This window comes from Charadrius vociferus, unplaced genomic scaffold (assembly GCF_000708025.1).
Source record: "Charadrius vociferus isolate BGI_N301 unplaced genomic scaffold, ASM70802v2 scaffold134, whole genome shotgun sequence".
Classification (NCBI taxonomy): domain Eukaryota; kingdom Metazoa; phylum Chordata; class Aves; order Charadriiformes; family Charadriidae; genus Charadrius; species Charadrius vociferus.
Window position 1 is genome coordinate 4,712,950 of NW_009648333.1, and position 27,934 is coordinate 4,740,883.

The following is a 27,934-nucleotide window of genomic DNA, read 5'->3' on the forward strand; positions in this document are numbered from 1 at the left end:
ATCCAGTTCCCACGTGTTTAGGGACCCCTACCCCATTTTAAGTGATAACACAAGGAGAACAAAGCATTACCTTCCTCTCCGGCAGCAGAGTTTCCAACAGTCTCCCTTTCCCGGTCAGCGTGGTTGGAAACGGCACTTCCACTTTTCGTCCTTCGAAGCACACTGAACGCCTTGTTTATTTTTTTAAAAGATCTGCTTCTTATAGTGGAGCGTTCAAAGTGTCGAGCTGCAACATCAGGGAAAACTAAATCAATACAGTTCAGCAGTTCCGGGCAAGAACCACATCATTTCTGCAGCCGTCGGCGTATGGCAGGGCATAACATCAACAGCAAGGCTGCCTGCACCTCTCCTTTGCACCTGACTCCAGCTGATACTCCGAGGTTGCACCCACCTGAATCTGGGTACAATTATCCTACCTCTGTCCCACACCCTGGAATTGCCACCTTCCCTGTCCGTTTTGCCAGCCACACACAGAAATCTCCTGTGAGTGCAGCAGCCGGGGGGAGAATAATCCTCAGTCAAGGCAGAATCAGCAGCAATCCTGTGAAAAATGCATATAAAAGGAAGAAGCAGTGTCCTTCCCAAGCTATGTAAGTTTGACACAAAAAAAGAAAAAGCTTGAAGTTGTTAAAAATTCTTCTTGAAATAAAAGCACACTGCTGCCTCAAAACCCTGCTATGCTTCCAAAGCCACCAACGATAGCCAACAATTTCCTGTCAAAAATTCAAAGATACTCAGGTGGGAGGGACCAGCTAAGCCACATCTCCTAACCTGGGTAAGGCAATTAAAAAAAAAAAAAGTCATAATACTTTCAAAACCTGTCACTCTCTTTTCCAAAACTGCTGAAGATATCTTCATGGCTGTTGCTCTTCTGTCTCTTCAAGCTCTGCATGCTAACCAAACACTGTAATCTAATAATAGAACATTCCCTCAAACCAGACTGTGGCCTCTAAACTCAATAAAACTGGTGGGATTTAATTTCATTCTGGTGTTCTCTTGTCTCCTCCCTATCCTCGCTTCTTTAGCCCCATGCACAGAAGAGGACGGCGCTGCTCATTTTCTAATCTTTCTCCAGCCCTTCATCCATGCAGCTGGTGCCACACAAGGTAGGCTATTAATTTTGGATTCAGTGTCTTCAAATACGAGCTTTAAACTCACCATTAATGCTCCTGAGTCTGCCTTTGGCCAGGCCACATTTTTCGAATACGAAACTGATCAGAGTCAGGTGCAGTGTCACAGGGTGAAGGATCAAGGCAAGGTTTCCTGGTGCAACTCGTCCCTGACTGCGGTTATTTCAGCAGGACCAGCTCCTCTGAGCTGCACCTCCCTGGGAGGCTGGCAAACATCTCCCAAGCTCCCAAGGCACTTCTTAAGGTTTGTTTTCCTGTAAATACTTGTTAACTGCCAAACATAGTTCTCAACAGGCTTTTGGTGGGTGCCCATTGCATGGTCTATGGGGGTTACTTGCACCACCATGTTTTGGTGAAGCCAATACACAGCTACAGCATCACCCCAACACATCACAAATGCCATTTGCTTTCCCAACGAAGCTGACTTGCCTGAATAATCTTTCTTAAAACCTGCATGTGTGCAGCTAGTCTGTCTTCAGCTTGATGCTGCCCCCAGCCAAGCAAATTTGTTTTTCACCTCAAATCTGTTGGGTCACTGAGCGCACAATTTGATAAGCCATGTAAAATTAAAGCTTTTGCTCTCCTTTCTTTTTTTTTTTTCTTTTTTTTTTCCAAAGCCTCCATCAACATATGTTTCACAGAAAACAAATGCTGAAAGAGACCACAAGGTTCTTAGTTCTTACTTCTGTTCCGGTTGCTGCGATGCAGGTCTCCGGGGCTGCTGCCCGACTGGCTGTCCTCTGAGGTGGGGCTGAAGGCCGGGTTCACCAGCCCTGGCTCATCTGTCATTAAGGCGATGGCCGCAGCTGCAGAGAGCTCAGGGCCCAGGGCAGCTACTGCTAAGCTGGAGCCATGGTCTGGAGAGCAGTCTTGGGAACGCCTCTTCCGTTCCTTGGTAAGGCCATAGTGGGATGCTCCTTTACATCTAAGGAGAAGGGAGGCAAAGGGAGACATGATAACTAGTTGTATTTAAATGTTGCATACTTATGGAAATTATCTGGTGCCAAGGAATCACTTGGAGTACAAACTGTGACAATCGTGGTGACCGATGAAAAAAGGATGCTTGACAAGAGGGGAAAAATGCCAGTCCTATGCCACAGAATCAAAAAGAAGGAAAACTGTCCTTCAAAGTAGCTGAGTTACCACCTTCCATGGAAAGACTACTGCTGGTCAAGAAAAAATAGAGAGTCACAGCCTTGCGTGTAGTCTCATGTGTATAAATAGTCACTGTGGATGCAAGAGGACAGGAATAGCAGGTGGCTAATTAAGCCAGAGACTACAGTCTGTAATTTCCCCCTTGCCTCTGGTCAATGAAGGGGAGCAGAGTGAGGCCTGACAGCTTCTCCAGTTCTGCTGGTGAAATAAAAGGTGTCTTACCCAGCCCTGCGCCCTGAAAAACCTTCCTTGTCACCAAGGTTGTCACACTGGGAACACAGTGCTGTGGTCTCTCATGCAGGAGGCAGGGTCTGCCCTTCAGGTAGAGGCTGATGCAATCAATGAAGGGAGGGCTGCAGGCGAGAGTCAAACACCCGGGCTCTGTGGGAACCAGGTCCCCACGCGGTGCCCATACAGACCTATACCTGATGAATTGCTTTCAAATTCAGCCATGAAGTTCACAGAGTCATAGAATCACAGAATGGTTTGAGTTGGAAAGGACCTTAAAGATCATCTAGCTCCAACCCCCTTGCCATGGGCAGGGACACCTCAAAGCTCCATCCAACATGGCCTTCAACACCTTCAGGGATGGGGCATCCACAATTTCTCTGGGCAACCTGTGCCAGTGTCACACCACCCACACAGTAAAGAATTTCTTCCTAATATCTAATCTAAACCTACCCTCTTTCAGTTTAAAACCGTTACCCCTCCTCCTATCACTACACTCCCTGATAAAGAGTCCCTCCCCAGCTTTCCTGTAGGCCCCCTTTAGGTACTGGAAGGGGCTATAAGGTCTCCCCAGAGCCTTCTCTTCTCCAGACTGAACAGCCGCAACTGCCTCAGCCTGTCCTCATAGGAGAGATGTTTCCAGTTCTGCTATTCCAGCTCAGTTGAGACACTGAAATAGAGGGGTCATTGCCTCGATGGAGGAAGAGGTGCAAGAGGTGGTGGAGATCCCACTGGCCCCGCAGCCCCACCAGAGCCAAGGAGGGAGCCTGAAGGACTGAATCAGGTCCTCAGACCTCATAGCTAGATCCTTAGGCTGGCCTGGGACTTCGCCAGGTTGGGGAGCTCCAGGCTGGTTCTAAAATAATTCCGGAGGAAAATCCAAATCCTAAATCCTGACTTGACCTCCACAGTGACAAAATCCTCCGTTTGTGGCGAGGACATGCATGTTCCCAAAAGAGCTGAAGATACAGCTTTGTAGGAGGCAAATTATAAGCCTGCTTTGAAACAACTTTCTCGTGGTGCCAACTATCTGCTCTAGATCCATCCTAGACTGCAAAGGCAGGACCATGCATGGCATTTCTTTCTTAAGACTTATTAAAGAAAGTGACTTGAATGAAATTAAAGGTCGCAGTGCTCTTCATGAGTCAGTATTTAATTAAAGCTATAAAATAACTGAAGAGACAGAGTGGCCCAAGGACACAGCACTTGTGACTTTTCCCTAGCACCTCTTCTTTCCAGTGCCTACCCACTAGAACCCCATTCACTGCATTAAAAAAAGAAATCTGCCTTTTAATCATAATCTAATGAGCTTGGACTACTTTCAGTTACTATTATCTCTTTCTTCATAGCAAAGGCTAACTGATGACTTTCATAAAAGTGCCCTGTAGGATGAACTCACAGAAATAGCTGCAGAAACCCTTAGGGATAGAAAGCTCTTCGTAATATACGGCATGCACAAAAGGCAATGCATAATACATATGGTACACAGTGCTAGTGGGTTAAGTGTCGGTAAAAGAAGTAGTATACTGAACTTGGAAGCCTTGGAAGAGAAATGATTTATGGAAGCAGTTTCTGGGACAGAAAGATGAGATGAGGACGAGTCACAGAGCTCTCTATATCAGCTTAGGAGCAGTTTAATTTCTCTTATGGTATTGGCTTTTTATGAGAGAAAATTGAATTTAAAACTTTTTTTAGCACTAAGTTATGATTTTCCATCATTTACCACTTCTGACAACTTTCATCTTAAAGAGAGGAAAAAAGAACCAGCCCAAACTGTATCATATTGATGCAAAAGTGTAAGGGCTTTCTATACGCTTTAAGGCTTGGACGGGAATGGCTGTGGCAGAGGTTATTTCTAAAACCTTTCACAAGCAAAATGAGGCGTCTCAAAAGGAAATAGTCTTATGGAAGAGAATGTTGCTCAACTATTTCCAAAGACCAAAAAAAAGCTATTTGGGGCACCTGTTCCAAGAAAAAACTGCAACAATAATCATCTAAAACGGAAAGGGAGAGCTCTCCTGCCTCCACAGCAGCAGGTGTTTTCCCATTCCTTCCCGAAAAAGAGGTGTGACTTCCTCACCACTCCCCCACCACCACCACCATCTCAGACAGTGGCATATATTTCCTTTATATTTCCTAGGGAGCAAAACCACAAAGACCTTCCCCTCTTGCAGCCTGCCTAAACTTCTCCAGCACAGCATTTTGGGAACCTGTCCTCAAGCTCTCCCACTTGCAGTAAGGTCACATTTACTATCCCAGCCTATGAATGCTCATCAAAATAGTTAAAAAATAGTCTAAAAAGCTGACACAATGAAATGAACACAAAGAAATGGCTTCAGGGTGAATTGTTGGCTGTTCTCAAAAGACAATCTCTGCCTTACAGAGATCCTGCAGAGATTCAGACTATGATGAGATACTCCTACTCCACATTTTGTTTTTATTTGCCTCTGTTTTCACCGTGCTGGTAAAGTTTCAGTAGCTGATATTAGAGCACCACCCTTGTGAATGGGTCCTCAAACGCGAGTCTTTTTGGTGGGTTGCATGAAGATCAACGCGAAGATCAGAAGTGGCCCTGCCCAAAGATTCCCAGCTACATGGATTCAACCGCTGCCTGGTGCCCATCTGCACTTCACTACTGAAGCCTTCACTTTCTGTGGAAATCCTCACTCACTGCTGCTGGCTGCACTGCAGACACCCAGCTAACAGCATCAGCCCAACAGCAACGAACAGAAGACAGTTACTTTGAATGCAGAGAGGGCTGACACGGTTTAAGATGTGGCTTATTGGAGAAGACAAGTTGTCATGATACAAAGCACAAAGCGTATCTTTCTAACTCTGCCAGAAATAGTTAAAAGAGAACCAAAGCTCTTCAAGTATGAGCACTGAAGCTATTTCTTAAATAATTGTGGCAGGCATAAATGAACACAAATCAACCCCTCTTTCTTCAGATTAACACAGTGTCCTTGAAGAAGGAAAAAAAAAAAAGTCCCAAGCCCTCAAACTTGTAATAAAATCTGCAACAGCATCTCTTCACTTTCATTGTTTTCCTTGTGCTGACACTGCTGTGATAACAGAAAACAGAAGACATGACTGTCTAAGTGGAATCATATTTATAGTGTCTCAGCTACATTTTTCCATATGGTTGCATTTGGCTCCCAGAAAAGAGAGATCCATAAAACAGCTACATGCTAGTACTAATTATCTCTCTCACTGTGATTATTAATCAGCTGCCTGATTTACAGCTGGAAGAGCAGGATACCTGATTAACGTAGGCCAATCAAAAAGTGAACCCAACACTGTCTGGTGGCCAAGGTGAACTACAGATTTATGTTCCTTCTCAGTCACGCTGCCGGACAGTGAGTACATCCGTGCAGCCGTACAGTACCAAAACAATTTGAAGGCCAAAACCGAGAGAGATAAACAGACATGAATAATGTGTGTTGGACAGTTCATGCCATTAAAGTAATGTCACTAGGTGCATACAGGAAATTCAGAAAATAGTTTCTTCTCTTTGCACGGCCTCTTTTGTGAAGCAGAAACGTGCTGTCCTAAATCCTGGTCCTATCGGCTAATCACTGGCCATTGAGAGGGCAGTGGTGGCTTCTGAAACTTCACCCAGGGCTGCAGTTCTGGCTGGCCTCAGCACCGGTGGCCACAGGGAAAGCCTTGCTCCGCACCCTGCTGTGCATGCGAGGGATGATCTGCACTCCAGCCTTCAGGAGCCGCACGTCCCAAGTGCTGGAGCCAGGAGATCCAAAACCCTGTGGATGCCTTAACTTGGTCCTACCATTTGTAAACACAAGCTTTGGTCAAGCTCAAGGTCAACTGAAACATTTCCACGTCATTTGCAAAGTCAAATGAAAACAGTGGTTTGAGAACAGGGATGCGTTTTCTTTGCGGCATCCCTGACTCTCACAGCAAAGGAGGGCCTGAAAGTCAGGTTGACCTCAAGGATGTCCATTACCCAGGCTAACACAGGGGCGAAACATAAACAAGGACAACTGCATGGATATTTTCCACTTCAATTCTAGTGATCCAAATGAAAAAATATGACAGGCAAAAAAATATATGTAGCTATTTATAATGCCTTTGCTCTTTTAAAAACGCTCTGCTTTCTATCTGTGTCACTTCACAGGCTATCCCTCCTTCTCCCTGTCTCACACCTGCCTGCCTGGGCAGGAAACAGGGGCAAAAAGTGAATCTAGACAGTGACGGTGCTCGTGAGCCAGGTCTGGCACAAATAAACAGGGCAGAACCTCTGCCTGTTCAGTTCCAGCAGTGCTTTCCCAACCTCACTTCCAGCACACTCATATTTTGGGGCTGTTTTGCAACGGACATGTTGTCTGAGTGCAATTAAGAATAATGTATACAAAGCACTCAGGATTGCCCAGCGGGAGAAAATACTGCCTAATGGGTTGTCATTGCTGATCCAAAGCTAAACCCCGATCACGGTAGACAAATATGTTACAGCTATGCCCTCACAGTGAGCAGTCTCATCCCTTTTTAATTTGGGCTCGACACAAGATGGGACCAGCAGTACAACAGTGTGTAAGACACCCTGACCCCAACACACAAACTCTCCCGACTGCTCTAGTACCCCTCAACTGATCTGGTGGAAAGGCTGATGGAGAAACTGAAGGTGACCAGCAAGGAGCATCCTGGATAACCTGGTGACGATAACCTCACTTGTGAGACCCTGGTGAGAGGCTCCTGCCGTGTCTGGGAAGGAAGGAAGGGGATGTGAATTGGAGAGGTTGTCTCACAAGAAGGTGTTGGCAATTTCTGCCCCATGGGAACCATTCGCACTGTGCGTGCATCAGCAGTGACTGTAGCCCAGACATCACCCAGATACCAAACATACGGATTTCAGGCCAAGCGCCTAAACTCTAAAGCTTTCTGAAATTCCACCATAAGGGAATGAATTGACCTGATGAGTTCTCAGGCAGAAATGACATCAACTCTTCTGATATTACTTTTACCACCAGGAACTCAAGCCAAAACCAAAAAAGGAGCAAGGCACCTAATCTCCAACCAAATCCCATGTTATAGATGTAAGCTAAAATGCAGCAAATGCACAGCCTCCCTTCCAGACCAACCATACTGGTGATTAAAAGGTCAGAGACATCAACGACTTCAGCAGTGAAGGTGACCAATATCCTGCTGCTCTTTATACTTAATGATATTGTATCACCCTTGCTCAGAAATCTGGCTTCTGTGAATTGTGGTCCTACATGCAAAATTCCTCTTTTTTGCTATATGTGAAAATGAATCCTGGAACTGACTGCTTAACAACAATTCTTATTCCATGGTAATTCTGAGTTCTTGTAAGGTTTAACCACTGCATGAATGCTGTGTATGAAAAAAACTTCAGAAATAAGTACCTGATTTATTTTTTTTTAATGGATTTGCCTTTTCTGCTTTTTATAAGGGATTGGGTCATGTCAAGAGCATTCCTTAAGCTACCGTAATCACCAGCTGCAGCTAGGAAGGTCCTGCCTACATTAAACCTTCCTCAATATTCATAAAGAAGGGGACGAGCCGTCTAAAAAGCAACGCTTAAATTCCTGGGTTACAGTTTCCAACCAACATTCGCTGAAAGTCAGGCTGCAAAAACCTTGTCTAAACACGCAACCAGAAACAGGCTGTTCTCTACACCTGCACTTGAGTTTCCTAATGCCAGCACCATTTCTCAATGCTCACCGCTGCTGTTCTGGGCACTCTGTACCCTGGCATTGACGCACTTGGGTATCCTCTCCCTGATGACCTCCCAGTGTCAGAGGCTTGCTGTCTTTTTTTGGGGGGAAAAAATGCTCATTTTTCACTGAACTTAAGTGGGAAATCATCCCAGTTACTATTACTCTTTTGCTTCAATAATCCTATAAACAAAAACCTTTTAGTGACAGCTTCCTGACACCTGGGGCACCAGGGCTGGCCGGGAGGGAGGTGCGGGCTCTGGCTCGATCCCCGCTGCCTCCAAGGGTCGAGGATGAGCGATTCCATCCTACGCTTCCATAAACACAGCTCTTCTCCCTGTCAGCGCGGAGATAGCTACAATAGAAGTTCAGACGAGGCAAATGGCTTCTCTGACAGAGAGATTTTCTCATGTTATTTGCTCTCTATTGTCAACCAGAGGCCTTTGCAAAAGGATAAACACAGAGTAGGTTCAGTGGTTCTATATTTCTGCATTACTACTCTATAAATATTTATAAAGGTCCTCATAACATTTATTTCTTTAAGCTACAGTTATTTAGCTTAAATACTTTCCCACAAGATAGGAAAAACTTCTCAAATATCTATTCTTTTCACTTTAATTTCTGCATGTCCCTGTTATGGTTTCCTAAGCTTTTTTTTCATCCTTTTTGTTTTAATGAAGCCATCATAATTCAACAAACTCTGGAACTACCTTACTAGCGAGGCCTAAAGTTGTGCTGTGTCCTATCTGTAAAGATCTGACCCCAGGGGAGGGCTGTCATTTTTACAATGCTTTTGTGCTATAATGCTGTCAAACAAAATACATTTGTACATTACATAAGGAACGTGTGTAGGACTATCTGTATACTTACACTGCCACGTCAGCTACTCTGTATGAATTTGGGTGCACCACTAGAAGAAGAATTTATAGTTCCCACAGATTAAAAAAAAAAGTTTTCTTAGCATCTGAGGAAAATATTGAGCAATATTTATAATTACAGTGTTAGTCATCAGCTACAGTGATGTACTCCCATTTCTGTGATTTGGTTGCTGAGAAGGAGGAGCAAGCATGGCTAGCGATTTTTGGTACAGGCCCTTTAAAGTATTTTGCACTGGTGAAGAATGGAACTGCAGTTCAGAGTTCAGTCGCCACGGTTCCCAAAACTACAGACAGACAGGCAGCCGGTGCCAGACACAAATTGAACACGCAGTCAGTGGAAACCAAATCCCCATTTTAAATTTGACTGCTCATATTGAGGGAAGGGAGGAATCTCCAGATTTCCTACTAGTTTTCAGGAGAGTTGAAAGAACTTGGAACACATTTTATCCTTAAATAAATTATAGAGTTTAAACTTCATGTACATGCTACCAAAGTATCATGTAACATGTGGTCATGTTTAAGCTTTTTTCCCCCCCTTCTCTTTAAAAAGCAAAAAGTTGTATTTCAACCACCATCATCAGCTTCTATTATGAAATATTTTAAAAGGCCCATTAACCTCTATCATGGGAACAGGGAATTGGAAGAAATAGGTAAACAATACTAGTTGCCTGCAATTGTGGGCAAAAATCATGACTGCGATTATTGTGCAATGATCCCAGTTGTTGTTGGGACTGTGTACAAATTGTCGGTCCAGATCATGTTCTCTCCCTCCCCTGACACTTCTTCCAGGCCATTACTCTGTCACTGATGATTTTGAAACTACAGCTGTACTCGTTTCTCTTCAAGGTTCAAGCATCGTTTCAACTTCTAGTCTTTAACTATTCCAACAAATTGCAGCTGTCTTACATACAGGAGAAGGGGGTTGTAAATTCCTAGAGACAGCTGAGATGGGCAAGCCAGCGTGTGGGCTGGAAATGCCAACTTCTTTTATGGGTTAGCACAGCTTCTGTATTGTACTTACCACAATTACTACTTTAGAGAAACTGATATTCACAACTGACTTTATGGCTTCACCTTCTGTTGCCCCTTCCCCGCCTGTGCCCAAGCCACCAGTGGTCTGAGAACGCATGAGGGCACCAGCAGCATGTTCCCACTGCTCACCTAAGGGGTGGCCTTGGGGTGCTGCTACAGCTTCTACCTCTTCCAATGCTGCCTTTAAATGTAATGCTTGTAGAGCGCAAGTAGACCTCGAGTAACAAAACCGAGGAATTAAGCAGGGTGAAAGACTGCAATCCGCCTATTAATCACTATTTGCTCCTAGATTACTATAAACAAACATTTGTCGTCACAGGGAAGTTACTGGCCAGAAGTACAGAACCAGAGTGATCTTGTGTGATGCAAAACAACAGCAGTATTTATTTATACTGAACTTACTCAATTAAATACTGAAGCTCCCCAAGAGTAATCTACATATCTCATGCGATCTACTCAGACCAGCTGACACTAACAAGGAAAAAGGAGGAGCAGCACACTATCTCTAACTCTTGGTAGGTGCTCAGCTACTGACACAGCAAAGAACCTATGGGTACCTGGGTAGGAGATTCAGAGCAAAATAAGGGGGAAAAATAAGAACCATGGGACTAGCATTTTTGAGCTGGTGAGAGCCTGTAAACCTTGCCGATGGCTTCTAGTGCTTTTAACATTCAACATATAAAACATCATTTAAACCCACAAATCCTGTTCAAGTGTTATGTTAAAGTCCTAAAGTACTAAAAACTCCTCTTGACTTCATCGAGGGTGGAGCTTGATGAAAACTTTACCAGGTGCTTTCATCACTTTCCAGAACTGGATCATTTTCTATACAACACGCTTAAAAGCTTCAGCCTTCCTGACTCTTGAAGAAGAGCAAAACTCAAACATTGTTTCAAAAGAAAATGAGAAAACACAAATTAGAAAGACCCCCGAGAGGTTTCTTCATGGAAAATGTGGGTAGTTATCAACAATTGCACATTCTTTTATCTGCAGATGGCGTGCAGGAGGGAGCAATCGCCTGCAATGTGTGCCAGTTGGGTATTTGGGAAGCAACATAAGACCTGCCACTAGCAGCCGTCAGCCACTCAAAGAGCATCACTGGTACTCTGTGGGCAGTCTTGACCACTGATTTTTTGCCTTATACTAATGAAATAATAATATAACCTTTTTACAGTAGGAATTGAGATCGTATGTAATGAGACTATAGAAGGATCACTGTATATTTCTCATTTAGAACCTTAACTGAAAAATAAGCCTAAGGAAAACCACAACATATATATACAAAGACTCAAAAAATGTTAATTCAGCTAAAATCAAGTTACCTGTGACAAAAACAACAAGTGCAAGGACAAAGAAATTCTTAAGGCGTTGCAGTGCTATATGTCATAATACCACACAATCCAATAAACTGCATTTTTCCAATTATGCGGGTGCACATATGTTAAGAATGTTAAGAATAAGCATTCAATCTGTTGATTCATGTGTTTTTCACGTTTATTGTTCAGTGTTTTGATCACAGGATTATATTCAACAGGTATAACTAGTCTCCTGGAACTCAGTATCTCAGCATTGTCTTCCCCTCCTACTATCCCCACCTATACTATAAAAACTTTATGATGCAGTGAGCAAAATATGCTTGCAATGGGACAAGGGGTTTTGGTTTTTTAACAAGAGTGACAGTATCAGCGTAACCCGATTCTTGCAGCTACGGACAGAAGAGCCTGCCAGACAGAAGCTTTGTATTTACACAAACTTAGCACACATTTCTTTTTGAAATAAAACTAATTACAATATCTGCTATGTCACAGACTCAACGAGCCAGAACTACTGAGATTAGGTTTGGGGCTTCTGTTGGCACAAAGCAGTGACACATGCACATAATTCTCTAGATGTAAAATAACAAAAAGGGAGCACTGTGTCCAATTTGGAGATGTTTTCAACCCAAGGCTCGGGTTTACTGATATGTTCTCCACTGGAATTTGAAATCACAGGAAACAATGGGGCTGCAGCCAGTAAATAACGAGTGCTGTCTTTTTACCCTCTTATTGACAGAACATACTACGGTCAGCCACGCACAGCCCTAGCTCTGGTGACACTTGCCTCTGACCTCAGTGACCCAAAAGTCACTTCAGATCCCTTTTAGGTCAGCATGGGTATCTAAATTACATCGCTAACACATCTTGGTACATATCAAGCTCTGAACACATACTTGCTTCCTCATGGGGAATGTCAGGAAAAGGAGGTCTCAGCAGGCCTTCTCAGACATTGAAAAACCAGAGATCCCTGTCAGATGCCCATCTGAATGTTGAGCAAGCATCTCCACCACCACAACTAAGTAGCGTCTTAAGACGTCACAAATGCTTCCTATTTTTAAAAGTAATTCTCCTGTCTTAACAAATCCAACACCTGATATTCAACAAGGACCCCGAATCAGTCCTCTAAGAAATGAACTGTGTGTGACTCATAAATCACCGTGTCTTAAAACCCTAAAACAACACAGGCTCCTTGTAGGGGTGGGGAAGGAAGAGTACTACATTTCCTGGTGTATCTCAGAGCTCAGTTTCCAGGATTTCAGGCTAAGTGAGTATTGACACTGGCATAAAAAGTACATAAGTCACACTATTGACTAAATGTCTCATTACACTATTTTTTTTGGTGAAGATAACATAGCCAACAGTACATTTTGCTAGAGAAACACCATTCTGGCTTCTACTCCTCCTGGCTCTGCAGTATTCTCCTTTGCACATATGGCTGGAAGAGGATGGATCAGAGGGACGTTACAAGCCAGTTTTCAGAACAAAACTCCCCAAACCCATTGGGCATGCAAAAATCTTCACTGCTTGCAGTTTTATAGGTTCCACCCAGTTGAATATGAGATATTTCAGTGAGATATTTCAACCTCCCATTAAAATAAACACACATCCAGGCTCCAGAAAGTCCATACCCAGCCAAAGCACAAGTATGGCTGGAATGCTGTTTACAGTCTTCTGAAAGCTCACATGGTAGGAAATGCTCACTTATACTGTAAAAATTATGAAAAAATACTTCTTTTGAAGCACTTTTTTTTAACAGATCAGAAATACTTTTAACCTGAAATCCTTTACCCAAATTTTAAAAAAATAAGCCCAATCCACTCACCCTTCTCTGCACATAGCTACCTACAGGCACTGCTGTGCTCAGCGTCACGGAAAGCATCCAAAAACACAACAGTGTGGTGTCCCTCCTGTTGAACCTGGACCAATGTCAGTTGTCTCTTGGCAAGGGAGGCTGATGGAGCTCATACCCTCACACCTCAGTGTTCCTGAGTGCTCTAACCACTAAGGCTCAGGTGAGGTTGGGGTAAGGCTGATCACTGAAGCTTATTCAGAGAGGTGGATTAAGCAAAAGGGAGCCCAACGCTATCGCCAAATGAAAAACTGGTGCCTGGGGAGGGAGAATAGGAATCTTGCTTTAAAGGCTGCGGTGGCTTTTCGGTTGAAGTTGGGAGAGGTTCACAGGAAAAGGCACTGTGCTCTGTTAGTCCAGCCAGTTCTTGGGGAAAACCTGGCAATACCTTCTAGGCACACAAACCCTTCTTCAGTCTGAAGCTGAAGAAGTGACCTTAGAGGCTTCAGATATGGGTTGAGAACCTCTCTGTAAAATTGTGTCTTATTTTCTTAGGCCACCAGCATATAACTGATGAGTCAAGGGATAAAATACATAAACTAGGGTGGGAAGCAGGAATCCAACCCTGAAACTCCTTAATTACAAAAGATGCCTTCAGAAGTGGGTACCGTATTACCAACACCACAAAATGGATTTCCCTAACAAAGGCAAGTATCATAGAATCATCGAAGAACCTGGGTTAGAAGGAGACCCTGGAAGATCATGCAGTCCAACACTTCATGGGAAAGGAAGCCTGGAGGAGATTATCTAGCACCCTCTCCAATTGCATCTTGAAAACCTTAAGTGATGGGAACTCTACCACATCCCCAGGGAGGTTGTTCCAGTGAATGACAGTTCTTACTGTAAAGAAGTAGGAGAAGTAGAAAACGACTTTTGCACCATATCTTACTTTAAGTGCAAGTTGCTCAGGCTGATGCTTCTTCATATTCCTTAGCTTGCAGATGCTATAGGTTTCTTTAGGTTTTCTTAGTCACTTCCACTCTTTCAGATTTCATGCTATTTTGGCATATTATAAATAAGAAAAAGTGTTTTCACTGTTTTTTTTTCTTTAATTATTAAATTTATTAAAATATCGTTCAGGGTAGGAGGCAGTGATCTCATACTGCCTGTTACCAAACTCATTAACTTATGTGCTCATCCTACTGAAATACAGGAAATAGAAAAAAATCCCCAAATGTTCTTTAGGAAGCTGCTCTTTCATTCTCCTTTTATGTCACTGCAGCCTTGGGAATTCCAATATTCAAGCTCTAATAACTACTTTTGCTTTCGAAAATAAAACATAAACACCATGCATGCAGCTGGGCACCTAGAACTCCGTGGGCAAACTTGGGCAGCAGGTTTGGAGAACTGACCCTTGAGCACGAGCTGCAATTATATTTCCCTGGGTAATCCAAGATGGTGGCATTGCCCCTGCTGCCCTTAGACAGGGCACAGCTTGCTTGACCTTGCTGCTCCCACAAAATAGGTCGGGGCTGCTGTGCGAGAGGCTGCCTTGAAATGAATCCAAACCACGAATTCTCTGTGACAGGTTGCGGCATCTGGGTGACTCAGCCAGCCTCTGCGCCCGAGGCTGCTCCACCCCAAGATGGGATTTTGTTAAGTCACAATTTAAGTAGACTTGGGTCTCGTTAGCAGTAGTGATGGACCCCCTGAAGGAAAACCAAGGTGGCATAGGAAATTATGTCAGTTCATTATCAGTTCTGAAAGGGGGGATAATTACATCTGTCTTCTTCAAACTTAGATGACCCTGGTCCTTCAGAAGGGAGCTGGCAATCCAACCTCTAGCAGTGTGCTGATGCCGTGCCTCATCACCTGCTAATTTTCACAGCAAAGACATGACCCACATCATGACTCAAGGTGACCCAAGCCATCACCAACAGACAGGATCTCCAGCTGGACATCTACACTACTGTCCAGTGGAGACCAGCATGCTGGGGGCGTTGGACATGTTGTCAGCCCAGATGCAGATATACATAAACCAAATCCTACTTGCTTCATGTAAGTATTACTGCAACAGCCTGTCAATGTGGATGTCTCTTCAAGCCAAACTGACCGGCTTTATAACACAAAATAATCTTACAGCTACAAGAATAATATTTTCTCTGGTTCCAAAACATCCACCCCAGCCTGATATGGACATTGAGGATTAAAAAAAAAAAAAAAAGCGTAGACAGACTAAACAAAACTGGTAGTGCATTTAAATATTTACATTAGCAATTGAGACATAGCTCTCTGATTTCCTATTTTTGCAATGCCTTGGACAAGTGGTTGGTGGTTTACCTGTCTTCAGATGGTTGTACCTTCTGAAGGATTTTCTTAACTGCCCCTGAAACAAGTTTGCTTCCTGAAGGGCAAAACCAGACACTCAGCACCGTGTGTTAATAAGGTTGCAATACAGGGGGAAAAGGAGGAGGAAGAAGAAAGGGAAAGAAATACCCAACAATTTAGTGACTGTAAACAGACCAGCCTCATGGGAAAATATTTTTGTATTTCCTTAAAAGCCAATTGAAGATGCTATGGCATCACATAGGAGGGTTTGCTGAGAACTTAGACACTGGCATTAAGGAGAGCGTCCAAAATTGAGCACAATCTGTTCTGCAAAGGCTAACCACATCAGCCTCCAGAGATGGTGCTGCTTCCTAAGGGATTGTCTGCAACAGGGAAGTACATGATCACCGTAGTGGTTGTGGAATGACACCTTAGCCACACTATGTGTATTTTATGTGTAGAAACACACATCCGAGAATAGCTTCCCTGGAGACATCCCTGTTCCAGAGTAAGAAACTATCCTAGAGTAAGAACAGTATTGTCACTTCACACCAAACTTTATTATAGATTAACTTCCCTGTGTGCTCAAACCACTTTTTGGGGATAATTTCTGCCCTTTCTTCCCTGCCCTTTCTTCTGGGCACCAAACATAAACAGGGAGAGCTCTCGGTGCCAATTTTAGGTGCCAGTTTCCCAAGGCCATTACACTCTATATCTCCAGGTTCTGCATCCCAACGTCCTTTCTTCCCTCTAGGTTGTGGCTGTGCATAATCAAGGCATCAGTAAAATTATGGCTTGTTTTTAAGTCTGCAAAAGTACCTGCCATTCCTTTATCCCACGAAGAAGCAGATGTAATGAAACATAGACTTTCATGCCAATGGACTTAAGTAACACAGGGAACAAAACATCCTTCTGCTACTGGGGGAAAAATAGATAATATTTTAATTTCCTTTGATAACTTGTTTTCTGTTAATTGACATGTCAAAATTATCATTTTAACACTGTTCCCCTAATAAAACTTCAGGGGTAAAAAACACTCTCCCAATTCAGTAGGCAGACTTTTCTGGCAGCATCTTTTATAAAAGAACCTAACTCCATAAAAGGTGATTTATTTGATCAGCCATGTCTAGCGGTGGTTCAGGATCAGTTAAGAGGTGACGTTGTCCCATAGTGTAAGCTCTGGGGCTCTGTGAGAGCCAGGGTCTAACCCTCAACACGCCACATCTTGAAAACAAGTTACAGGTTCGCTTTATTTCATGTGTAATAAAAAGTCCTTAGGGCTTACAATGTTTTTGTTCAATGTCTCCCACAACACAGATTTGGCTCATTTGTGGGTTCTTTAAACTACCATAGCACAAATATCCATAAGAATAAAAGCAGCCCCACAGAGCCCTAACTGTAGGAATGGCACTTTTATTCCCCATCAGATACCTCAGCATCTCTAGCAAAAAGGAGAGAGAGGAATGAAAATAACAGACATCCATCTACCTTCTAAAAGCACAAAATAGATTGGGACTTGAAAGAGAGCTCTGGTGCTGTGTCCAAGTGTTGCTAAAGATGCAGCACCATCGGTCACCCAAATTTCTGTGATTCGCCCTGGACCTGACAGCTCACCATTGGCTTGCAAGGGCGAGGACCATTTCTCTTCAACGTGACTAGTTCAGAAGACCTGGAAGAAGCCCTCTTTGCAAAGCAGTCAGAAGGGAGGGGAGGATAATATCAGCAACTGCTTCCCTGTCACAGGGGACCATAGGCAGCACAGCTGTTCTTTCTGGAAATGTCAGAGAGGAAAAACAAAAGTGCCGAGGGAGTTGTCATCGGTGGACAGCACAAGAGGTGATTCTAGAATAATGTCTCACACAGTCATAATCTTTTCTTGAAAACATTGCTCAGGAAGCCCAGGTCTGACTAACCTTACAAATAGCAAACACCACTTGAAAAACAGACATGTAAATTATAAGGATCCAGTTTCCCTGTTTCTCTCTGACAAAGGAGAGCACAGGCATGTCTCAGTGCAGATGCTGCAGCTGATATAGCCCTGTATCAGCCCTCTTCTGCCTGGTCACAGCCATGTCTGTGGAAAGTCAGTAGGAAGATTTCAGGCCATACCCACGGCTCTACCTCTCTCCTTTCATCTGCCCCCTTTGCAAGCTGCCCACCACAGGCATAGGGAAGGTCTGTGCAGGGCCAATCGTCCCATCAGCACCCACAGAAAATAGCAAAATGCTGTCCCTCTGCAGGAAGACACACACCTTTGGAGGCAAAAAAACGATCTCAAGGTCATTTTGAAATCCTGCTGATGTATGCCCACGCAGTGAGCCATGACAGCTCTCAGATGGACATGGTCCTCCTTGGTGCCCAGGACCTCCCCAAGTGGGAGGATGGGGACAGAGGGAGGGAGGACTGTCATACAATGCCAGACATATCCCACGCTTGAGCACTGCCAGGAGATGGGGAAAAAAATCGCACAGAAGATTTTTGAATGGAGAAGACTGAAACCATAAGTCCTGAATTTCCCTGCAGCCAACAGAAAAAAACCCAGACCTGAACCCTGCACTTCCTTGTGCCTGGGACACTGAGGTGAAATGGAGACGTCAAAATTATTCCTACTTCATCTCCATCACTGTGATCAACCAAAGGTAGGCTGAGAAGGCACCAGGATTTTTCCCTAGCTTACAGCTACATCGTTCAGCTTCTTCTGTAGTTTATGAGACAGGCAGCAAGTCCACTCACCCCTAAACCCCTTGAAGCCTTCTGTGGTGATGTGGATGACCCTTACAAGAGCTAGCTTCAATGTTGGAGACAAACGAGGACCTTTCTGCACCTTTGCCCTTTAGCTGCAGGTCTGTCCATTCAGCGATGGGTCGCTGTTTTATGACCAGTCCTGCTACGCTCGCGAAAACATTCTGCTTCAGAGGGACTTCCTGGTCAGTGTTAACATCATGGATTTTGTGTCTGCCAATGCAGGGAGATAAATTAAAAAAAAAAAAAAAACCCACCAAAAAACAAACAAGACAAAAGTCACAATTTTGTACGCTCTGTTGTCACACAGCTACCATGGTCACAAGGGACGGGAGAAGTGGAGTCTGAGGTTTTACAAAGCTCCCACACAGGGGAGTGTTCTTTTGGAGGGAGGGGGAGGTTGTTGCAGAGATTGCAGAAGTTGGAGTCCATGACATTTTGTTTGTATTGTTTCAAATCATTCACCCACACGCCCTCAAGGGATGTTCTGTTTTTTAAAATTGCTGTTTCTGCTAAAAACCTCATGGAGTGAACCAGTGTGGTTAGACACTCCTTTCCCCAAAATATTTTTTTTGATTTCTACTATTCTATTTTTCTGCTATATAGGTATAAAAGATAGAATTTTGCCTATGTATGCAAAACCTCATTTTCTTCCTAATTACTTCCAATGAAATTCAAGAGAGTAATTTGCTGAAGCCAGTGGAATAATATCTGCATAGAACTTATCTAAGTGAGGATAAAATCAAGCACATTGATACTATTCTTTACTTTATTTCTTCCATCTTCCATAGCTTCCTCTGTCTGAGTACTGGAATAGCAGATAGAGAAACATCTAGAGAGGAGGTCCTTGAACCAAACAAATCAACTAGGTAACAGGAATTGAATGATGTAGGGGAGAACTTACAACTCCTGTTTTCTTGGCTTATTTCATTTTCACTGTTTGTAGTGGGTTTTGTAGGACGATTTGCAGCTCTTTTAAGGATTTCGGTCCAGGTGGTAATTTAACTAGGCAGAGGATCAGTTGATGAAGCTCTGATTAGGTGTCAGTTCTACAACTGAGCTATTTCATGGCCAGGCTTAACCTGTGTTTAGTCTAACTGATAAATGTTTAGAGTTCACCAAGACTGCTGAAGTGAAGCTAATATAAAGAGAGTCTCACCAAATGTGGTCAATCCATAAAGCTTTCTTTGTTTTAGCCTCCAACTCCACAAGTTTTGCTGAAGTTAAGCTCTGCAGCTTAAATTTACAGTTCACTTGTACATTAATCCATAAATTTAAAATAAGAAGCATAACCAGCTCAGAGTTTTGCAATGTTGCAATAGTGCGATGGGAGACACATGGCTTGGCATGCTCAGCACCGTTGGAGTTAACCACAAGGTTGACAGATCAAGTCAGCCAGTTTCTTTCTTTCCCTTCCCTCCTGACTCTCCTTGAACCAAGACAAGACACGCCAGGGAATAGCCCTTTCACAGACTACGTCACTATTTCATGGTGTGTTTGGAGACCAGGGAAGGGAGCAGCAATGGTCTTACCACCACTACAGCAAGGAGGACAGCAGCCCCAGCAGAAGGGTCTCTCCATGGTCTGATTGAAGTTACCAGCTTCAAGTGACTTTGAAATTACGGATGGGTGATCGCCATTCACCTACCACACTTAAATCCAGGAATCTGGGCATTTACTGCAGTGGTTACAATGGAGTCTGTCTCTAAAAGCACCTTATATTTTTAAACCAGTTCAATTCTCCTTCACCAGATACAAGAAACATGCTGCCATCATGTCGTGCGGTGTTCAAGGCCACACTTCCCTAATAAGCTCGATCCCTTGGTACTGCTGTACCGAACGGGGCAGATGTGTGGGAGAGGCAAGAGCAGAAGTGTAAAGAAAACAGGAATTGAGAGGAAGCAAGGGAAAGACAAAAATTTATAGTAGCCAGGAGCAGCCAGGTGGAAAATGGCTAAAGATACCAAAACACAGTCTGGCACTGGTGATGAAGGAGACTGAATGAGCATTGCAAGTCACGTCAAGGGAACCAACAGAAAGATTCCTATTAAGAGTTTCAAACCTGCATCTTCTCTCAAAACACATGGGGCAAAAGCAGCTGATTCACACTTGGCAGGTAGCATCAAGAGAGTTTATGTAACACTGCAAAAAGATAAGCTCCTATTTAAGAGCAAACTGTTATTTTTACCCAACGCGCAAGCAAATCAAGCTATCTCATCACAGGCAAAAAAACCTTCATGCTGTCAGCTGTGAGCTCTCTTGGTGTCGTAAAGCACCACAGGGCACAAAATCACTACGGTATTTTCTTGCGTTGGTTGTCAACCTCTATTTGCTGGGGATTTGAAAAACAGAGGAGACATGAAGCACAGGAAGATCTGAACAACAATTAGCAGAGCTTAACAAAAAGCAAGGAGGCTATCACAAATCTGTGAAATGCATTTTCTCTCTAAGATAGAGACTGTTAACCTCTGTGCAATACTGAGTTGGCAAAAATATGAGGGATGTAACTAAGCATCTGCTGAAGAAGGAGGGAGAGGGAAGGGAAAGAAAGGAAAAAGGAAGACAGGCAGATTGTGTTGTGAAGTAGGTGGAACAGGAGCAAATGCATTTTGGAGATATCTGGTATGGATCACAGTTCATAAGCTCTAGAAGAGGGTTACTTGGTCTTGGCCTCCCTTTATAAATTTCTTTTGTTCACTTAGGTCATGGTACTATTATTCAAGCCTAGATTACAAAAAAAAAAGGCAGATCTGTGGGACTTTGCATTTATTTGCTTTGTCAGCACAACATATTAAGTGCAAGTTTATATGTGCACTATATATCTTATTAAATGCTCTGCCCTGCTTTGGTTTATTCTGATTTATTTTGAACTCAAAGACCATAACTGTAAGTGCCTTCAAGCCTACAGATGCTTAGACCACTGGGGAAAGAGCAGAAAAAAAGTGAAATGCAGCAACCATTACTGTCCAACCTCATTACACTCATGCCTTGGAAGGGTAGAACAAGAATGTACTGGAATTTAATCTCCTCTGAGGGAAGAAACTGGAAGCAGCATGTTTGCTAGAAAAGACGCACACTCAATCCACTAAAAATCATCAAGATATGCAAAATTTAAATGCAATTTAAAAATGGACATTGAGAAAATGTACTGACACAGCAGGAAGGAAGGTACATTTGCATGGCCATACCCTTGACCCACGACAGCACAGAGCAGGTGGGAAGCAGATGTGGAGAGCACAGCACGTCCCCAGCACTGGGGGCTGTGAAGGATGCGTAGGACTGTCAGTCCTGTGCCAGGGCCCGGGTGACAGCAGGGGGAAGGAGGACCGCATGGGTTGCAGTAGCCACCACTGCATGCTCGTGGCAGGACCTTGTCAGCATTTCTAGACTGTTTTACTAATATTACTAGTCTCAGTATTTCCATCACAGTCTGGGTTGGGGCAAAGTAGCAGCAACTGGCACTTTCAGCTGTGCTCATCCCCACCACACATCCCAATGACAACAGTAACTGCAGCAGTGCCAAGAGCAAAAAAGAAACACCAGAGTATACATACCGCATTTGGGAATGAATTGTATTCTTCCTTTCTCCAGCAGTGCCATCTTCCTGCTGTAATTACAAACCAGGTAGCGATGCTCAAAGGAGAGATGCGCCAGATGTTTAAACCAGAACCAGTGGCGAGGCTCCTTTGGGAGCTGACATGGGCAAGTTACAACCACCTCCTGGGACTCCCGCTCCCACTGCAAAACCTGTCTGGCGAAGGGCTGTGTTGCAACATGTGCTCTTCATATAGAGCGCTTATTTCTGACTGTAATTTAGCCTCTTGGCAGGAGATGCTTATACATATCAAGTGAAACAGCCTTGCTCATCCATATCAACCTACACATCCTCATATAGTAGCAGCAGCACAGTGTACTCTCTGCTTCCAGTAGTCTCCTGTGGATTACTGGACAGATTTGGTTAATCATGCCCATCTCCTCTCCATAAAAGCCTGCTCCATGTGGGATGCTTTCTGGCCTTTCATACTGTTGAGTTATAAAATCCACAAGCGAAGGGGCCTCTGCGGATTCTCCTATGAAACCATTCCACTGCTCATTTTACATGGGAAGGAAGGTTAGAAACAGTGGGACACCACCAGTGCTAACTGAATGTTAAAAATAACATATAACAGTAATGCTTATCACATATGGGAGGAGAAAGGAAAACACCTGAATTATGCTTTCAAAAATAGGACTGTCTGTTCTTAATAAAACACAAAACATAACGAGGCTATCAGTCTACCAATCTTACCAGTTCACTAAATTCTGCACAGGAGCGAGGAAACACAGGAGAGAGGAAAATACAATCTCTAGAGCATGTCAGATTCCCCTCGTTCTCTATTTAAAAGCTTACTAAATTATTGAAATTCTACATTAAGGATGTATTAAACACTGTCTAGTGAATGATGGGACTGCAATGCGTAATACAGAGAGAGGTGTAAGCTTCCCAGTGTGTGCCCATAAAATGACTTGCTGACCTAAAACACTTGCTTCTTGCCAACGTGATTTCAAGAGAGTTGAGGAGGGAAAAGTAGGTCCTGAAGTAATACACTGATGATCAAATTTTGTAGCAGAAATTTATACCACTAAAGAAATTTTATGCATTTATTTTACATTATTTAGGTAAATAGTATGCAGCCAGTTAGTAGAAGAGCGAATAGAAAATGAGCGTGGCTCCAGCAACTGCAAATATCTCCTCTTAACCTGACTTCATGCCATATGCCACAGCAGTGTCATGGAGCAAGACAGCTCCACAAGGACAGAAGAGTCAATGGTGATTATTTCCCCCTCACCCAGGTATCTGTTATACTCAGCTCAGTGTCTAGATAAAGAGAAGAGAGAATGAATACCAGGGCAGATATAGTCAATGCTATGTGTGGTCGTTATAAATCTGATTGTCTGCCCGCACTGCTGAGAAGAACAAGACTTTATCAATAAAGTTTGATGGTGCTGCCAACAGAAATTCAACACAAAGGAGACAGAAACTTCCTAGAAACACAGCGTGATTCGCCCACTGTTACAGTCAGCCTCTTTTCATTCATATCAGGAGGACATATCGTACAATATGTAGAAGTTACGGAGGCATCACAGTTCCTTCTTTTTTTGTAAAAGTTGTATAGCATCTGTTTTAATCTCCAGTCATTTCATTAGGCTGCTCCTGAACTTGCTTTAATCTATATTAAGAATCTGCTATCGATTAATAAATTATATGTATGAATAAAGCATATTCTAGAGAGAGTCCAAGGATTCGCTGACTAAATTCAGTCTTCACCAGCTGCAACTTTGCTGAGGCCTAGGGGTGAACTCAGCTTTCTAAGATGTTTAAAAAAAAACCTTCACATTCTTAATCCTGAAATAGAGTTCAGCTCCAAGCCAGAAATCCTTCCGTGGCAGTGGAGTTTTACTCGTGACATATGACACGTCATTGACTAATAGATCCCTCCACTGATGTACCAGTTCAACACAGAGGGACCAGCCTGGACCCTCCTTCTGAAATAAGAAGCCCCAAGCAGCCACATCTACACTGTCACACAGCCTATGCTGTTAGTCCAACGTTGCCAGTGACGTTGCTATGAAACCTCTGCGTCTGTGCCCTGTGCTGTTGGCATCCTCGTGTACCCGGTCACTACATGGCTCAGGGGAGGGGCAGTTTGGACACACAAGATGCAGAAAATGAGTTCTAGTTACTGAACAATAGCTCTGCTCCTGGAGAAGGGCATGAAACACAGCTGGCTGCTCTGTGGTCTGGGGACCTTGAAAGCAGATTCCGTCAAAAGGTCAAGAGTCTTAAAAAACAACCCAAGACAACCCTCAGACCTACTAGTCTGCATCCCTACAGTGAAATGAGCTGTGTTGTGCAGCTGATCTCAGAACCAGTATCCAGAGCAGGATTTAAGCCATGACAGGCATAAGAGCTCTGCAAGCGCAGTGTTTATCCTCGCGTTGCAGGACAGCCCAGTTCTGCCAGATTTGTCAGAGAAATAGCTCAAGGAAAAATATCCTTGTCATGCTGCCAGTGCCAGTGCTAAACTAGGTTAATTGTCAGAGAGATGCGGAGGTCGGCCAAACTTGCAGCATACGGCCTGTGTGGCTTAATGTCAGACGAGAAACGAGAGTCTGTCGCTTGTCAGCAACCACCGACCTCCAGCAGCTCCCATCACCTCACTCCTTCCTCCTACCCTGCTGGTGCTTTGCCCTCTCTGGTTCCCATCCCAAAGTGGATCGCTCATTGTGAAGCATCCTCCGAGCGGGACAAGGTTTGCCCCCTCAGTGCTCCCGTTACATGGGCAAGGCATGTGAGCGCACTTCTTTTGAGCAGCCTACTCAAAAATCAGACGTGACTGAGGCATAACTCATTCATGAAAAGAAACCTTTCTGCCAACCATAGTTATTGCATCGCCTTTCCAGCTTGGCAGGGTTTCACTTTTTTTTGGCTGGCTCAGGTTTTACTTTTGGCAACAAAATGTATTTGCTGAGCTTGACACTGGCCAACGTCAGCCTTTTCCGAAGGTGTGAGAAGGCTCCAGCCATGAGAAAACATTCCAGCTGAGTAAAAGGTCTAATTCTCATCTCAATTGCGTCTAGGTAGCTGTGAATGGAGTAAAGGCGGGTTTCATGCAGGCACAGAAGGAATGAAGCAGGATCTTTCTCAAAGTATAACAGCAAGGCCAACTTTCGTTACACGCAAAATTCCCAGGCAGAATCAACAAATTCTTAAAGCTCTCAAAGGGTTTTTTTGGTTTCTGGAGCTGTCCCAGGCAAATTTATTTCTGCACCTAGAATCACAGAGCTGGGGAAAAAGATGCTAACCAGTAACACTTACTCATGCCAGGAAAAGGCAGCATGCTCTAACCTGGGGTGTGGAACCAGGCGGGATGTTCAGGCGGGGAAAGGTACTGTCTCTGGGAGAGGGTGGCAGAAGGTCGGGGAGTGACTCAGACCCCACTGTGCTGCCAAGGAGAAAACACTGCATATTTGGCGGAGTGCAGTTAGTCCTTGGTCAAAGAGTGACCAGACCCAAACCAGTCATGTTCAGTAGAAATGATTACTTTCTGCTCCACGTCCTATGCTAGCAATCTGGTCTCTATCAAACGCTCCTGAACATGACAACTGATGTATTTGCAAATTCACTTTGGGCACCTCAACACCATGAGTTTGGACTACAACTCCTCCTGTACTTTTAAGAATAACACAGTATATTTGCAGTTTACCTACATGGGTTTCTGCTTGGGGGCTTTCAGGCCATATTCGTACTAAAATATCGAGCTTTACTGTGCAATCCTGAAGGCTGGAAATATAAAAGGAGAAGAATGACAGAGGCAGGGTCAAGGTATGACATAGGAGGGGAATAAACAAAATTAAGGACCAGAAGAGGTATGAAGCAGAGGGCAGGAGGGGAAGAGCAAGCAAGAGGGCTGGTGGAGTAGGGTTGGACGCAAGGCAGTGAGGGGACAGGCTGGGGAAGTGACATTAGCTGTTGCTGGAGATTTTGGGAGAGATCTCAGAAGTCTGAAGGAAAACCAGCTCCTTGCAGGATCTGCTGTCCTTGCAGAGAGCTTGCAAAGAATAAAAAGGGAGCCTGAGAGTGCCCTCTGCCTACTGCTCCCCTGCACCAGGGTATCTGCTTAGGCTCAATATAAGATAATATCCAGAGTAGAAGCTTTCCCAAAGGTGATACTGGGGACAGGAAGAGTCAGGAACTGAGAAGACTGTCTTTCTTGCTTCCATGCAAGATACCAGAGTTTGCTATGGCTCCACCCTGGCCCCTTTGTGAGGTTGTGGCATAGGGGTGAAGCTAACGGGCAGCCCTTGGTGCACCCATGCCTTTTGGCATTAATTCACCTCAGTTCTGCTTTCCCTGAGAGACATCCACTTCTAGTACACGGGAAAAGACCCTTCACATTTTATCTGAACGTGCTTTGTCCTGTGCATTTAATGTAGATATTCTAAACATTTCCGTTATATTTTCATTCAAGAATCTTTCCATTCAAGCCTTGCTTTCCAACACTTTCAGCTTTAATTAAGCTCACAGCTTAGCTCCGACACAGATTTCCATACACACAGCCTTGCGCAGAGTAAGGAGGCCAACACGTGGCTCTCGTGGTGGACTAACACAGGAGCCCAAAAGGTGCTCCAGGCTTATCAATTTTGTCATGAATAATGCATGCCCTGCACCCCTCAGCCTCCGTGCAGCTAATTTCACAAGGACAGACTTGAAACCAGACATAAGTTTCCCCACTGAGTTGAACAGAAATTAAAGAAGTTGGCTGCACAGTTAAGCTCAGTGCTGGAAGGGGGGCGGGAGGCTGCACCTAATAGCTTGAGCTAAACTGTTCTTACTATAAAAAAAGATGTGCCCAAGGACACTAGAAGACAGCTGGAGCTTGCATCTCTTCTTTTTAAATTGAATGAACAGAGAAATTAAATTTTACTGGGTATTCCAACCCAACGTGCTGTTTTGAAATTTAAGAGGGTAGTTATTGTATAAAAGTTATATGGGGAAACTTGATCCAGTTAATTTGGTGAGATCCCTTTGGCTGTTTCATGTAAAACCCAAGGGGGGTAAGAAAAAAATAAGTAGTTTTTTGCATGCAGGAATAGGCTGTTCATTTCACTCTAACAAACAACAGATTTTAAAACAAATGTCTTGATTCAAATGAGTGCGGTGAATCTCGCTGGTGGATTACCAGCAATGACTACAGCCAGGAGCTGTTTAATCTTTGGAGGGAAGCAGTGCCAGCAAGCGTGGCTGCCACCAGCTCCCCACTACTCGACCTGTGCTGAGCACACACGATGCCCGGCACCCTCCCGGGCACTCGCTTGGTCAGCACGGCCACGTGCTAAAGGGGGATTATGTTGGAAACCACCCCACGCTTTCCATGTGCCTGAGGTCCTCAGAGAGACAAGGTGGGGTTATTCACTGCCTAGTCTTGCAGCCTCCTTCCCCTCATAATTTTATTTCTAAGTGGCTCATTGAGCTCAAAGTGCAGAAGATCCTATTGAGAAATACCCCACCGCACAGGTCCTGCTTTGAAGTGAGAGGGATAGCGATAGCATCCCTTGGTGTGAGCCGTGCCACCAGGTCCTCCCCCAGAAGAACCTCCTGCACACCTTGTTTTTAACTGGGGCAATAACATACCCTGAACTCAAAAGAATGCTTGGGCAAGTACTTCCTTTCTGAAGATATTTTAGATAAGAAACAAAGAGAGCAGATGGCTGTCAAAGCAGCTTTACAGGGATATAAAGGAGAAGGCGTGGACCCTGGACTGGGGTCTCCTGAAGACCCATGTAGACCCTTACAATGCCAAGAGCTGTTGGGATGGTGTGGCTACATCTCACCCCCTCCCAGAGGTTCCTCAAGGAAGACCTCACAGATTCGTCTTGTCCATCTGTCAGGTGTTTCTGTGGGCTTCTCCTCAGCAGGCAGCACCCCGGTTTACCATGGGCTGCTCTTCATGACTTGGCTAAAAGCAAGGACAAGAAGAGCATCTGTGCTGAGACCTTTGCTGGGAGCAAGGGAGGGACAACAGGAAACGGCCACAGAAATGGTTTTATTGCAGGCAACAGTGTCAGGAGATATGTATTTGCTTGCTGAGAGTACCTGCGA

At 44.1% G+C, this 27,934-nt stretch overlaps 1 protein-coding gene across 2 annotated transcripts in view; it reads right to left on the reverse strand.

The window, feature by feature from the left end:
• Positions 1 to 27,934, reverse strand: part of LNX1 (ligand of numb-protein X 1, E3 ubiquitin protein ligase) — a 70,976-nt gene that overhangs the window by 35,838 nt on the left and 7,204 nt on the right. For both annotated transcript variants that reach the window (XM_009884979.1, XM_009884980.1), the window contains exons 2-3: positions 1,814 to 2,055; positions 71 to 226 (exon numbers count right to left, since the gene is read on the reverse strand). In XM_009884979.1, the coding sequence (XP_009883281.1) occupies positions 71 to 226; positions 1,814 to 2,055 (398 nt within the window). The remainder of the gene's footprint in view (positions 1 to 70; positions 227 to 1,813; positions 2,056 to 27,934) is intronic.